This window comes from Gekko japonicus, unplaced genomic scaffold (assembly GCF_001447785.1).
Source record: "Gekko japonicus isolate JY-2015 unplaced genomic scaffold, Gekko_japonicus_V1.1 scaffold2921, whole genome shotgun sequence".
Lineage (NCBI taxonomy): Eukaryota > Metazoa > Chordata > Lepidosauria > Squamata > Gekkonidae > Gekko > Gekko japonicus.
Window position 1 is genome coordinate 83151 of NW_015167624.1, and position 13603 is coordinate 96753.

The 13603-nt window shown below is 51.0% G+C and overlaps 1 protein-coding gene across 1 annotated transcript in view; it reads right to left on the reverse strand.

Annotated features, from left to right (window-relative positions):
* Positions 1-7145: 7145 nt before the first annotated feature.
* LOC107112842 (metabotropic glutamate receptor 6-like) overlaps positions 7146-13603 on the reverse strand; it is a 54578-nt gene continuing 48120 nt past the window's right edge. The window contains exons 9-10 of the mRNA XM_015414040.1: positions 10709-10934; positions 7146-7201 (exon numbers count right to left, since the gene is read on the reverse strand). Coding sequence (XP_015269526.1) covers positions 7146-7201; positions 10709-10934 — 282 coding nt within the window. The remainder of the gene's footprint in view (positions 7202-10708; positions 10935-13603) is intronic.

Here is a 13603-nt window from a genome sequence, read left to right on the forward strand (position 1 = left end):
TATTTCAATTTTTTAAAAAATATTATTTTGTGAATTTCCATTTCTGCGCTTTAGAATCTCCCTGTGACCCGCCCTGAGCCTGCTTGCGGGGAGGGCGGAATAGAAACGGAATCAGATAAATAATTAAATAAGAAAGAATTAAAGACCAGCGGGGAGCTCGCTTGCTGAAATATTCATCGGCCGGAGTTCACGGGCTTGGGTAGCCTTAAGCGAGCATTTTCTGCTTGAGCTCCTGGGATGAAATATTTAAACAATGGCAACGAACTGGGCAGCATCTTCGGGCAGAGCCTTTTTGTTTGCTTGTTTTGGGACGATACTCACTAGTCCTGAGTACTGGAACTGAGTTTCAGGGCACTTCCAAGCTCTGAAGGGGGAACTGATGGGAATCGGTGCAGTCTTACATTTGAGTACTGACGCTCTTTCCGTTCCCTGGCCTGGGTGGCCCAGGCTAGCCCGATCTCCTCAGATCTCAGAAGCTAAGTCGGGGGAGAGCATCTGCCTGGTGTGGAAGGTCCCAGGTTCGATCCCCGGCATCTCCAGTTAAAACAATCAGGTAGGAGGTGATGTGAAAGACCTCAGCCTGAGACCCTGGACAACTGCTGCTGGTCTGAATAGACAAGACTGACTTGGATGGACCAAGGGTGTGATTCAGTAGAAGGCAACTTCATGTATGTTCATGTGCTAGCCCTGGTTGGTACTCGGATGGGAGACCACCAAGGAAGTCCAGGGTTGCTACGCAGAGGCAGCCAAGGGCAAACCCACCTCTGAACGTCTCTGTGTAGACGGCTCAGGCTGTCCTAATAGACGCCCTGGTTGGTACTTGGATGGGAGACCACCAAGGAAGTCCAGGGTTGACATGACCCGACTCGCTCCTGTGTACACAGGAGCTGCGGCTGATGAAACGAGGACTCAGATGACTAGAGAGACCGTGGCGGCGTGCTCGCGACAAAGCTACAAGAGCATCCTACAGGGCGTTTATGAGATGCTACGAGACGGCAGTCAAAACCGCTAAGGAAGAGTACTACGCGGCCACGACTGCGTCTGCAAGCTCTCGCCCAGCTCAATTATTTAGAACAATTTGGTCTGTTGCTACTCTGCCTCAGGGCAGACCAAACGCGAAGGAATCGGAGATCGGCTGTGAGGCTTTTGCGAGCTATTTTGCAGATACAGTCTTGTCGCTCCGCTGTGACCTTCCCGCCACAGTTGATACAGCAGGGGAACTCGAGGCTCCATGCACGTCTTCTTGTCAAGTTCTGAATGGTTTCGGTCCACTCGGTCTAGAGGAGGTTGACAAATTACTCTTAACTGTGTGCCCTACCACCTGCAGCCTTGACCCGTGTCCGTCGTGGCTACTTAAAGCTGGCCGCAAAGGGCTACGAGGTGCCCTAAGGGAAGTTATTAACAAGTCTCTCTCCGAGAGGCTGCTCCCTGGGGCACTCAAGGAGGCGGTGGCGCGCCCTCTCTTAAAAAAAAAAACATCTCTGGACCCGGCTGAATTGGCTAGCCATCGGCTGGTGTCCAACCTGCCCTATTTGGGCAAATTAATTGAGAGGGCGGTAGCGATTCAGTTGCAGGGTTTTTTGGATGACACCTTTGCGTTAGATCCCTTCCAGTCCGGCTTCCGACCGGGCCATGGGACGGAGATGGCACTAGTCGCCCTCACAGGTGACCTTCAGAGGCATCTGGATCGGGGCGGTTTGGTGGTGTTGGACCTGTCAGTGGCGTTCGACATGGCCGACCCCCAACTACTGAGCCATTGCCTTGCCGACACCGGGATCCAAGGGTCTGCCTTGCAGTGGCTTACCTCATTCCTTCAGAGACAAGAGGGTGGCCATTGGGGAACAACCGTCCCAAAGGCACCTGCTAGTGTGCGGGGTGCCCCAGGGAGCGGTGCTTTCCCCAATGTTATTTAACCTCTCTATGCGCCCCCTTGCCCAGATTGCCCGGAGGCATGGGCTGGGGTGTCACCCATATGCGGATGACACCCAGCTCTATCTGTTGTTGGGCGGCCAGTCTGACTCCCGACCTTCGATGGGGTGCTGTTGGTGCCAGCGTCGGAGGTTGGGAGCAGTGTTCCCTCTAAGCTGAGTCAGTGTGAGCTAGCTCGCAGGTTTTTAGGCTCCAGCTCACACGTTTTTGTCTTAGCTCAGGAAGGGATGGCTCCAGAACAAACTAAGTTATGCAGTGACCAGATGGCTCGCTCACGACTTTAATGCCGGTAGCTCACAAAGTAGAATTGTTGCTCACAAGACTCCACGGCTTAGAGAAATCATTTGGTTGGGAGTGCTCCTGGATGTCTCCTTAACAATGGAGGCCCAGGTAGCAGTCACGGTGAAGTCTGCCTTTTACCATCTTTGGCTGCTCAAGTGAAGTGTATTCAAAGCTGCCTCGAATGCATGATATGTTGTGAAACATCTAACTGAAGTGCAATGTAAAGCTTCGTCCTGGGCTAGGATCCAAATCCATCCAATCGTGTTACTAGCCCAGGAAGCACCTAGCCAATCACTTGTCAGCAAGCTCCCTGAGTGGGAACGTCTGTGATTGGTCCTTATGTTAACAACCTTATTGGTTGGTATTTGTACAGTGGGTGTGGCTACATTAGCCGGGAATGTTTAAAAGCAGGACAGCTGCAATGTAAAGGCTGTTCTGGCTATCAGATGTTGATCCGTGTTGGAGTTGTGTTCGAGATGAAGAATAAAGCTGTGTTCTTGCTGAATCACTCTCCGACTACTTTGTTAAGCGAGCGACTTAACATCAAGCAACTGGTTCCCTTCCTTGAACACAATGACCTGGCAACAGTGATCCAGGCAATGATCACCTCAAGACTGGATTGCTGTAATGCTCTCTATATGGGGCTGCCCTTGTCCCAAATCGGGAAGCTGCACCTGGTGCAGAATGCGGAGGCAAGGCTGCTGTTGGGCCTCCCTATGCGGGAACACATCTGACCTGTGCTGAAAGCACTGCACTGGCTGCCTATAGCATACCGGATTCACTTCAAGGTGCTGATTCTTCCCTTTAAAGTCCTATATGTTCAGGGTTCTACCTACCTAATGGAGTGCCTTTCCCCACACGTTCTCCAGAGAGCCCTATGATTGGGGTCCCAAAACCGCTTGACCCTGCCGGGCCCTAGAGTAGCCAGGCTGGCTGTGACAAGGGCCAGGGCCTTCTCGGTGGCAGCTCCACACTGGTGGAACGAGCAGGGGCAGGCTTCTAAGAGGCCTTGAGGAGTAGCTTATATTTGAAAAGGAGGGACCAAGGGTCTAAGTGAGAAGCTTCACAAGATGGCCCTGCAGGACAGGTAAGCCAGAGGACATGAGGGAGGCGTCTCAGCTGAAGAAGAAGGAGGAAGAGATTGGATTTATACCCCGCCCTTCACTTGGGGAGTCTCAGAGCGGCTTACAAATTCCTTTCCCTCCCCACAACAGACACCCTGTGAGGTAGGTGGGGCTGAGAGAGCTCTTTCAAGGACAGCTCTTGTCAGAACTATGGCTTGCCCAAGCAGCTACGAGTGGTGGAGTGGGGAATCAAACCGGGTTCTCCCAGATTAGAGTCCGCGTACTCAACCACTACACCAAACAGCCAGAGAGAGAGATCCTGTGGTCAGGGAGGACACCTGGTTGGTGGGTGAGAAGAAGTCTAGGCCGAAGGGTACTCCAGGCAATGAACCACGAGTGCCTCCCTCTCTGGCCGTCCAATCTCTGAGTCGCTTGAGTTTTGCAGCTCTTTGCGTGACGCCAACGCACAGGCATGACCGTGTGGTTCACCCCCGTTGTGTAAGTAGATAAACGCGCACAACACAATCTGTGAGTATTCATGCTGTGTATAAGCGAGTAAAAAGCAAATTTCTTTCCTCCAAGCTCCTGGGAGCTTTTTAATGACAAGAATTTGAATTGTGCTGTTGCTGAGGAATTCAACGGTTCCCTGTTGGAGCCCCAATGTTATGCGGGAAGGGACCGACTTAGAGTTGGCCAGAGTTATCCAGAAACATCATCATCATCATCTTCTTCGTGGGATATAGCTTGTTTTTCAGCCCACGAGAGGCCTCTTGATACACTGGCTTTTAACAGAATTTTACGTCACTTGCCTCCTGGAACATGTCCATCACATTAATGTTTGAGCTTTTTCTCTCTCTCGCATCTTCCGTAGCCGCTTTCATGTTCCCCCGGGGGTCTTTTTACATCTTGTTCTTTAAACCTTCCTTTTGTACGCGTCCGCAATGGCTATTTCCTTTTTAGAACACCCTTCCCTGTTTTAGACCTAACGCGAGCGCTGGAGGGAGGGGAAAGAGGGGAGAATCCTCATACCTGTGTGTTTACGGCTTCCCGAATACTCAAACGAGGATTTCACTTCTGACCCGTCCCAATGTTCAATATAGATATCACTTCTTTTTAACGAATCTGGGAAAACAGGGCAGACGCAGGCAGCCTTTCGTTACGACTGTTCGGCATTTTAAAACAATCCGCGGAGGGCAGAGCTATCAAGAGGTCGACGAGCCGTGAGCGCTCATCTCGGTGCTTTGGGGAAAGCACTGCGAGCTGATCTCTGCATACCGTACTGCTGCTAAAGGCGTCAAGAGCTGGCTTTGTTCCAGTCAGTTGGCAACACTAGGCTAGTTAGTAAGCAGCTCTTTCTCAACTCATGCCTTCTCCTTCCCCCTCTACGGCTGAGAGTTTTGTGTGTGTGTGTCTGTGTGCTACACTCAGAGGGAATGAAAAAGAAAATGCTGAAGGCATTTTTCTTTTAGCGGTGAATAGTTACCCTGTAAGTGGTTCCAGGCTTAAAGCATTTTTGAAGTGTAGGGTTGCCAGGGCCTAGGGCTGCCAAGTGGGGGCGGGTGGCGGGTAACCCCCCACTTTGGAGGCCTGATTTCCGCAGCCATGGAATCTGGCCCCGGGGGGAACCCCGCCCCCCGAAGCGCAGCGTGGCTGCGTCACAGAAAGGGACGCAACCACGTAGATCACGTTAGGGGCGTGGCCCCAATCTATGGTTTTCCCTCCAATTATTTGGGCCATGCCCCCAACATGCTCTACATAGTGCGTCACTTTCTGTGATGTTCTGGCAGCGCACGTGCGCTTTGCATGCACGCGTGTCCGTCGGCAGCTCCCGGACCCCAGCGATGCTCCCCTGCTGGTGAGTCTGAGCGACTTGGCAACCCTACCAGGGCCCTCCTAGCAACCAGCAGGGGATTGGGGGGGGGGACTTACTGAGAGCAGGAGGGAGGCTCTGCCAATGTGCAGGGATGTGCCTACATCACTGCCCACGTGACCCGTAAGTGGCGTCATAACGTCGTGGTAACATTCTGGTATTTGGACAAAGACTCTATGGTACATTTGCCTTCTACCATAGAGTTTTTGCCCAAGTACCAGAGCGTCGCCCCGACGGCCTGGATGTGATTACATCACTTCTGGGTCACGTGGGCAGAGTCGTAGACTCATCTCTGCACGTCGGATGGATCTCCCTCTTTTTCGGGGTAAGGGCCATGGTTCAGTGGTAGAAAGTCTGCTTGGCGTGAAGAAGGTCTCAGGTTCGATACCTGGCTGTATCCAGTTAAAAGGATCTGGCAGCAGATGATGTGAAAGACCTGTGCCTGGGACTCTGGGCCACCACTCTGAGGCGACAGAACTGTCTTTGATAGACCAAGGGACGCTTTGCACAGCAGCTTCAGGCATTTACTCGAGCAGTAAAGCACTTCTTTATACCCTGTTATACTTTCTACCAGTGCAGTAGGGAGTTGACTACTCCTCTTTGCTTTGGTTCTTTCACACCTACATATAAAGCCCTTTACAGCTGTAGAAATGTGCTGCTGGTTGACTCCCATTTCAGAATAGCAGGGAGACTTGAACACCCTGAGTAGGATTGCCAACCTCCAGGCAGCACCCGAAGACCTCCTGCAATTACAATTGATCTCTAGACAACCAAGATCAGTTCCCCTTGAGGAAATGGCTGCTTTGGTGGGTGGACTCTATGGCACTGTACCCCGCTGAGGACCCTCCCCTCCACAAACCCCACCACCCTCAGGCTCCACGCCCAAAATCTCCATATGTTTTCCAATCCAGAGCTGGCACCCCAACTCCAAGCCTTCTTCTTGGAAGTTCCAGACGTGATGTCCCCTGCCTCAGCCTCCGGACTTCGTGGCGAGAGAGACTAGCTAGCTAGACAGGCACACTGACCTTTCCTTCCTGTGTTGACGCTTCTGCCACTGTCCCCTTTGAAATGCAGACTGTGTTCTCAGGGATCACTTCCCCCAGGGGTCATTTCGTAGAAAAAGAGGTGCAGGAGCTCATTAGCATAACTTATTTGCATATGCCACACCCCCTGACATCGCCGGAAGTGTGTCAGAAGGCAACACCCACCGCTCAGGCTCCACTGGACTGTTTTGGATTGCTAGCTATTGGGGGGGGGACATGCAGATCTGTCCTCACAGAGGAGGGAGAGCTTGTACCTGAATAAAACTTGGTCTTAAAGGTGCCACTGGACTGTTTTGGACCAGGGGGCTGGGGGGAGCTCTGCATCTTATCTGGCTGCTTCTTGCTTTGACTGAGGGCTGCTGGGAGCAGGGGGTGGGGCTTGTTGCATGTGCCTGCTCCCTGGGCTCTTTACTGCTGGAAATGATCCCTGACTTCCCCTTCCTTCTTGTCTCTCACTCTGATGAAGACAAGCTCTCTTCCTGCGCACACCAAGAGAGAGGCATGCGGTCCTCTCTTGGCACCATGAGGCAGATGGGCCTCTCGCCATCTGCCTCCATCCTTTAGCTAGTAAGTTAGTAATCTATCATGTCCCTACTCTTCCCTGTCCAAAGGGTACTTCTCAAATAAAGAGAGGAGTATTTCTCTTTTAAACTTGCAACGTGGCTCTGTGTAGCTCTGTAAGCTGAGTAACCTGGTGGAGTGACGTTGCTGCGTTTGTAGCTTTATTGAAGCACTCTGCTAACTAATGGCGACTGGACTGATCACACCAGTTAGCTGCAATACTTCTCACCAGAGGGATTGAAGACACCAAGGCAGGGTTGTAAAAATACAGGTTTATTCCCCAACCCCTGCCCATCCCATCCCCTTCCCCTGAGTTCCCCCCTCAACAAGTCTCCTCCCACCCCCCCCCCCCCTCTCCCCTCTCCCGCCAAAGGATGTGCCCCTCCTCGTCTTCAGTCATGTGGGCACCATGGTTAGTTCTGTGTAGCTGATGTAGGTCACTTTCTGGAGGCCTGCAAAGGACACAAAATGAGAGGTATTAAGAGATTGGTGGGCCGATGGAGGAATGGGGCACGCTGGGACCCGGAGTGGAAAGCCTGCCTGAGAGATGGAGATCTTCCAGCCTGTCTGGGCTTGCCAGTCTCCAGGCAGCACCTGGAGTTCTCCTGGGATTACAATTGCTGTCCAGACTACAGAGATTCATTCTCCAGGAGAAAATGAAAGTTTCAGGCTCTATGGTATCCCATAGAGTCTAGGAGAAATGGAAATACTATTGAGGCATCAAATTCTTGCTGACCTGTTGGAGTGAATGACTCAACATGCCTAGAAATGGGGGGGGCACTACATCACTCTAAGTCTGTAGATGTGTTATCTCCTTGAATGGGATCCCTCTCTTCGTCTTAACCTGGGAGCTGCCCTCTGACCCCTCCTCTCTCTCACTTTGTCCTCTTTCTCATTTTACCTGGCCTTCCATGGAGACACATATCTCTGCAGTAGGGATGCCCATTTGGCTTTCCCAAACTGGAAAAAATACCAAACAAGTACCTTATCGGTATTTATCTGTATTTCTAAAGCCGGATGCAAATTCAGGAAACTTTTTGCCTACCGAATACAGTTTCCTGAATTTATTTGGCTTTTTCGGCTTTCGGGTAGCCGAATACCGACTTCCCTTGGCTGTGGCTTCCCTAGTCTATTTCACTCCCCGCCAGTCAGCTGTGCAAGTGAAACTGACCAGGGAAAGCCTCCTCTCTTCTCTGTCAATCTTGGGGAGGGAAAGAAAGGCATTTATCTCTGCCGATCTCGGGGAGGGAAAGAAAGGCATTTAAACATGTCTGGGTTCCCTGCCTGCCCTTCTCCAGGGACTCCGTAGCATTTGAACCTGCCTTCTTCATTTTTTCTTCCTCCCTTCTTGAGCCTCTCTGCAGCAGCAGGGAGGTTCAGGGAGGGAAGGAGGCATGTGCCTGCCCTTGGGTTTCCCAGCCCTCCCGCCATAGTTCCTTGCCTTTCCTTCTCCAGCTACCTGGGGTCAGTTAGAGAAGGGAAGGCAGAGAGAGGAGGCTTCCCCTTGTCAGTTTCACTCCCCTGGCTGGTCTGATGTTAGGTTTAAGTGGCTTAAACCTAACAGCTGACTGGTGGGGAGTGGAATTGACAAGAAAAGCTGAATGGGCTTCCAGAGGGAAAGAAAGCATTTCTACATGCCTCCCTTCCCTCCTGTCGGGTATATCGGACCCGAATATATATTCGGCAATACTGAATATTTTCCCAGTCCTGATACTTTACTGGTATTGGACTGGGGATATTCGGCATTTACTTATATTTTTCGGATCTGATATACCCGAAGCCGAAAAATACCGACTTTTTTTTTTTGCACAACCATACTCTGTAGGACTCTCTTGTAGAAACAATGTACTCATATTCCCACACACACGATGCCAGACAAGGTGGCCATTTGTGACAGGGAAAGTACTCTTTAGATCAGGCTTCTCTCTTTCCTTTCGACTACAACTTGAATGTGAACTGGATCTACTTGATTAAATGTAAGTTTACCTTTTTTGCAATATACTTCTAGGGAGAATTATTTAGTGTGCTCAGCATCACGCTTCTATGACTGTGCCAACGCTGCTCCATTAACCAAAAATCCCAATAGTGTTATGGGCCCAGAGTGAATTTTAAAGTTAAAAGAAATTTTTCTTATTTGATTGTGTTTCCCTTGCTTCATCGCCTGCTGGCAAGAACAAAAGACATTTGGAATTTGCTTAACAGGACTGAGCGACTCAGCATGCCTGGACGTTGTGGGGTGCTGCATCACTCGAAGTGTTTATAGGTATTATCTCCTTGAACGGGATGCCTGTTTTAACCTGGGAGCTGCCCTCTGACCCCTTCTCTCTTGCTCACTTTGTCCTCTCCCTTCCTCTACATGGCCTTCCATGGAGATCAACTTTCTCCTATAGATACAATCCCCTCATACTCCCACACACATGATGCCAGATAAATTGGCCATTTAAAACTACTTTTTAGATTAGGTTTCTTTCTCTTCTTTTGACTGCAGCCTGAATGTTAACTCAATCTGCTTGAGTAAATGTAATTTCACCTTTTTTTGCAATATACTTCTTGCAAAATTTATTTCCTGCACTCAGTCTCATGCTTCTGTGACCGGGCAAACTCTGCTGCATTAACCAAACATCCCGGTACCCCACCCCCAAATCTTTGGGAATTTCCCAAGCCAGAGTTGGGAACCCCAGGCCTGTCTTTTGCAAGGAAGGACTCCACAACCATAATCTAGAGCTTGCTTGCTCTCTAAGGTTGCCAACCTGCAGGTGGTACCTGGAGATTTGGGGGCCGTGCCTAGGAAGGGTGGAGTTTGAGGAGGCTGCACAACATGGATGTGACCTCTATGGTACACCATAGAGTCTACTATCTGAAGCTGCCATTTCCTCCAGGGGAACTGATCTCTGAAGTCTAGAGATCGGTTGTCATTCCAGGAAATCTCCTGGCCCCATTTGGAGGTTGAGAACCCAATGTCTGTGTCTTTCTATCTGGGTAAAGAACAGGAGGCCTTCTGAATAGAAACGCCCGAGCTCTGTGGGGCACTTATCCCATTCTCAGGACACAGCTTTCTGTTAAAGCTGCAAGCTTTAATTGCTTGACTTAGAGATTAATCAACTAAAGCTTAAGTTTAAGTCAATCAATTTGCAGTCTACTAGAGCAATTTTAATTAGTGTGACTGCGCTAGGAAACTCTGGTTTCTTTCTTTCTTTCTTTCTTTCTTTCTTTCTTTCTTTCTTTCTTTCTTTCTTTCTTTCTTTCTTTCTTTCTTTCTTTCTTTCTTTCTTTCTTTCCTGAAGAATGGACCAAAAGTATGACCAACATGTTTTCCTTCTAACGTAGAGTTGGGACTTTTGTTTATTAATGTTCTAAAATGAAGAAGAAGTGGAGGAGGAGGAGGAGAAGAGGAGGAGGAGGAGAAGAAGAAGAGGAGGAAGAGAAGAGAAGAAGAGGAGGAGGAGGAGATTCGATTTATACTCTGCCATTCACTCAGAGTCTCAGAGCAGCTTACAATTTCCTTTCCCTTCCCCTCCCCACAAAAGACATCCTGTGAGGTAGGTGAGGCTGAGAGAGCTCTTTCAAGAGAACTTGTGCCTGACCCAAGGTCACACCAGCTGCTGCATGTGGAGGCGTGGGGAATCAAACTCGGTTCTCCCAGATTAGAATATGCGCTCTTAATGACTACACCAAACTGGCTCTCATGTTTACACTGAAATTCAGGTGATGTGTGGACACAACTAATTATGTGGTTCAAAGGGGAACTGTCTAAGCTGTATTCAGTGGGTTGGTTGCATAAATATCAACGTGATCGAAGGCACAGTGGCACAGGGAAAGATCATGGGGGTAGCCTGGGGGCCAGGTAGGAGGATGGGAGGGGTGGTACTTACAGGGTGGGCTGAGGTCAGTCAGAGGCACGTCGGGTGGGGTCACCAAAGAGTAAAAAAGGCATCGATACCTACTTTCTGGCTACTTACTGTCCGGCTTTTCGTCTTTGCTCTCCCCGTTCTGGGCGCCCTTCTGCGAGAGCCGCGTGGAGGCGTTGACTGCTGTGGCTGCTGCCTTGAAACTGCGCTTGCGTTTCTGTACGTTCTGCTCCGGGTGGAAGAGGATGATGTACACCTTGGGCACGTAGAGCATGCCGAGGGACACGGAGGCGCTCAGGCTCATGGAGACGGTGAGCGTCGTAGTCTGAATGTAGATCTGAGAGGAAGAGAAACGGGACGCTGGCCACAGGAGTTGCACATGGGCCTCACCTTCCCAAAGCATCCCTCTTGGTAGAACTGGCAGGCTCTAGTGGTCTGGACCCTTTGTACGGTGCCCAGGCCAAGTCGGGCAACCAGTGTGTGGGGGGGGCATGGTGTGGGACAGCATTGCCATTGCTGCCAGTGTGATGATGTTGCTTCTGGGGAATACGTGGAAGCGAGAGCGGTAGCTCTAGGAATCGTTGGAAACCCTATGGTAAACCATAGCATTTCTGTGGCTGTTCCTAGAGTTAGGTTGCAGTCGCACGCGCCAGATGAAGCAGGGGGGAAGCGAGGCTATTCCCTCTGGAGGGATTCGACCTGCCGTTGAGAGATCACACAGCCCTTTGTAGCAGCGGGTGCAGCCCGTCACTGTGTGATCAGACACAACTGCAGGTGAGTCGGGGTTTTTTTTGGCCGTTCGTTTCCCATGCGCATAAACGAGGAATCGCACCTCTGCCCTGAGGGCCCCTTATGGGTGTGCGAAGATGTGCATACTGCGAAGAGGGAGGGGGACGGCCCCGAGCAGGGACGGCCGGATCAGACCATCCCGACGGCCAGTGTTCCCTCTAAGCTGAGTTAGTGTGAGCTAGCTCACAGTTTTTTAGCCTCTGGCTCACACGTTTTTGTCTTCGCTCAGGAAGGATGGCTCCAGAGGAAACTAAGGCCCCTGCCACACGGCAGGGAAAACTCCGGTGAAAGCGCAGCTAAAGAGAGCAGCACCAAATTAGAGACGCTGCGGGCGGGATCCCACGGATCCCGTGAGCCGCGTGCCGTTGCTCCCCGGCACGATCAGATGCCGGGGAGGAAGAGACGAGTGGGAGGGGGAGGCTGCCGAACTGCGCATGCTCGAGCATGCGCAGTTCGGCTGGGGCCACTGATCTCTGGAGGTTGACAACCCTACACAGGAGTCTTTGGTGAGGTTATCTTGTTAAAAGACTTTTGAATGTCCAGGTAGGTCGTGTCTACTGGGTCACCATTATCTACATATTTGTTCACTTTCTCAAAGAACTTCAAAAGGTTGGTGAAACAGGATTTCCCTATGCAGAAGCCATGCTGGTTTTCCCTCCACAGTCATTGTCTTGCAAAAACAAAACGAATGAGGGTGGAAACCAGTGTTCCCTCTAAGCTGAGTTAGTGTGAGCTAGCTCACAGTTTTTTAGCCTCTGGCTCACACATTTTTGTCTTAGCTCAGGAAGGGGTGGCGTGGACAGGGCCTAAGTTATGCAACAGCCAAATTGCTGGCTTGCAACTTTAATGCCAGTTGCTCACAAGGTAGAATTTTTGCTCACAAGACTCCACAGCTTAGAGGGAACATTGCCGACGGCATGAGTGTGTGTTTGCTTGATCAGACAGGGGAAAGTCCGTCTGTGGCCTGTCGCAACCCGTTTACTACCGGATTTTCTCCAGTGTCTTTTTACTCAGCTTTTGCAGCGGAGCAGCAGGGGTTGCTGACGACTGCGGATCGCTTCCCAGATGTTGCTGTCTGATCGCGGCCTTTAGATCCGTCAGGCATTCGCGCTTATGTCGGATCTACTGGCACGTGTGATCGCAGCCTCACTGCTGTTGCTTCTGGGTATTCCCTGTAAGTCACATCATTCTGTGGGCGACGCTGGTGAGCTTTTATTCTTTTATTTTAATCCCCCCCTCCCCCCGCTGCTGCTCCAACTCAGGGTGGGGGAATCCTCCACCCCAACCAGGGACTTGGCAGCCCTGCTGGTTTGGGATATTCCTGGAGATTTGGAGCTTGGGCAGGGCGAACACTGAGGAGGAGAGGGGCCTCAGCAGGGTGCAATGCTACAGAGCCCACCCTCCAAAGCAGCTGCTTTCTCCAGGGGAAACTGACCTCTGTAGTCTGGGAAACACCCACTGTCATTTTGGGACCTTCAGACCCCTCCCGGAGGTTGGCAGCAGTGTTCCCTCTAAGCTGAGTTAGTGTGAGCTAGCTCACAGTTTTTTAGCCTCTGGCTCACACATTTTTTGTCAGGAAGGATGGCTCCAGAGCAAACTCATTTATGCAGCAGCCAAATCGCTCGCTCACCACTTTAATGCCAGTAGCTCACAAAGTAGAATTTTTGCTCACAAGACTCCACAGCTTAGAGGGAACACTTGGCAGTCCTCTCTGTAACATTCTGGGCTGCAAGCGATGGACCGCAAGGCCTGCAAGGGTGTACAGGGTCACCGATTCACACACTCTAGGGGACCTCGGCTGGGTCTGGGCACAGGGTTGCCAACCTCCAGGTTGGGCCCGGGGATCTCCTGCTATTACAGTTGATCTCAAGATGACAGAGATCAGTTCCCTTGGAGAAAACGGTCACTTTGGAGGGCAGACTCTCTGGCACGGTGCACTCCTGAGGCCCCTCCCCTCCCCAAACCCCACCCTCCTCAAGCTCCACCCTCAAAGTCTCCAGGTATTTTCCCACCCAGAGTTGGCAACCCTAGTCTGGGGTGACTGCCTTATGTCAGACTGTAACCAATGTTCCCTCTAAGCTGTGGAGTCTTGTGAGCAAAAATTCTACTTTGTGAGCTACTGGCATTAAAGTTGTGAGCGAGCAATTTGGCTACTGCATAAATTAATTTGCTCTGGAGCCATCCTTCCTGAGCAAAGACAAAAATGTGTGAGCCGGA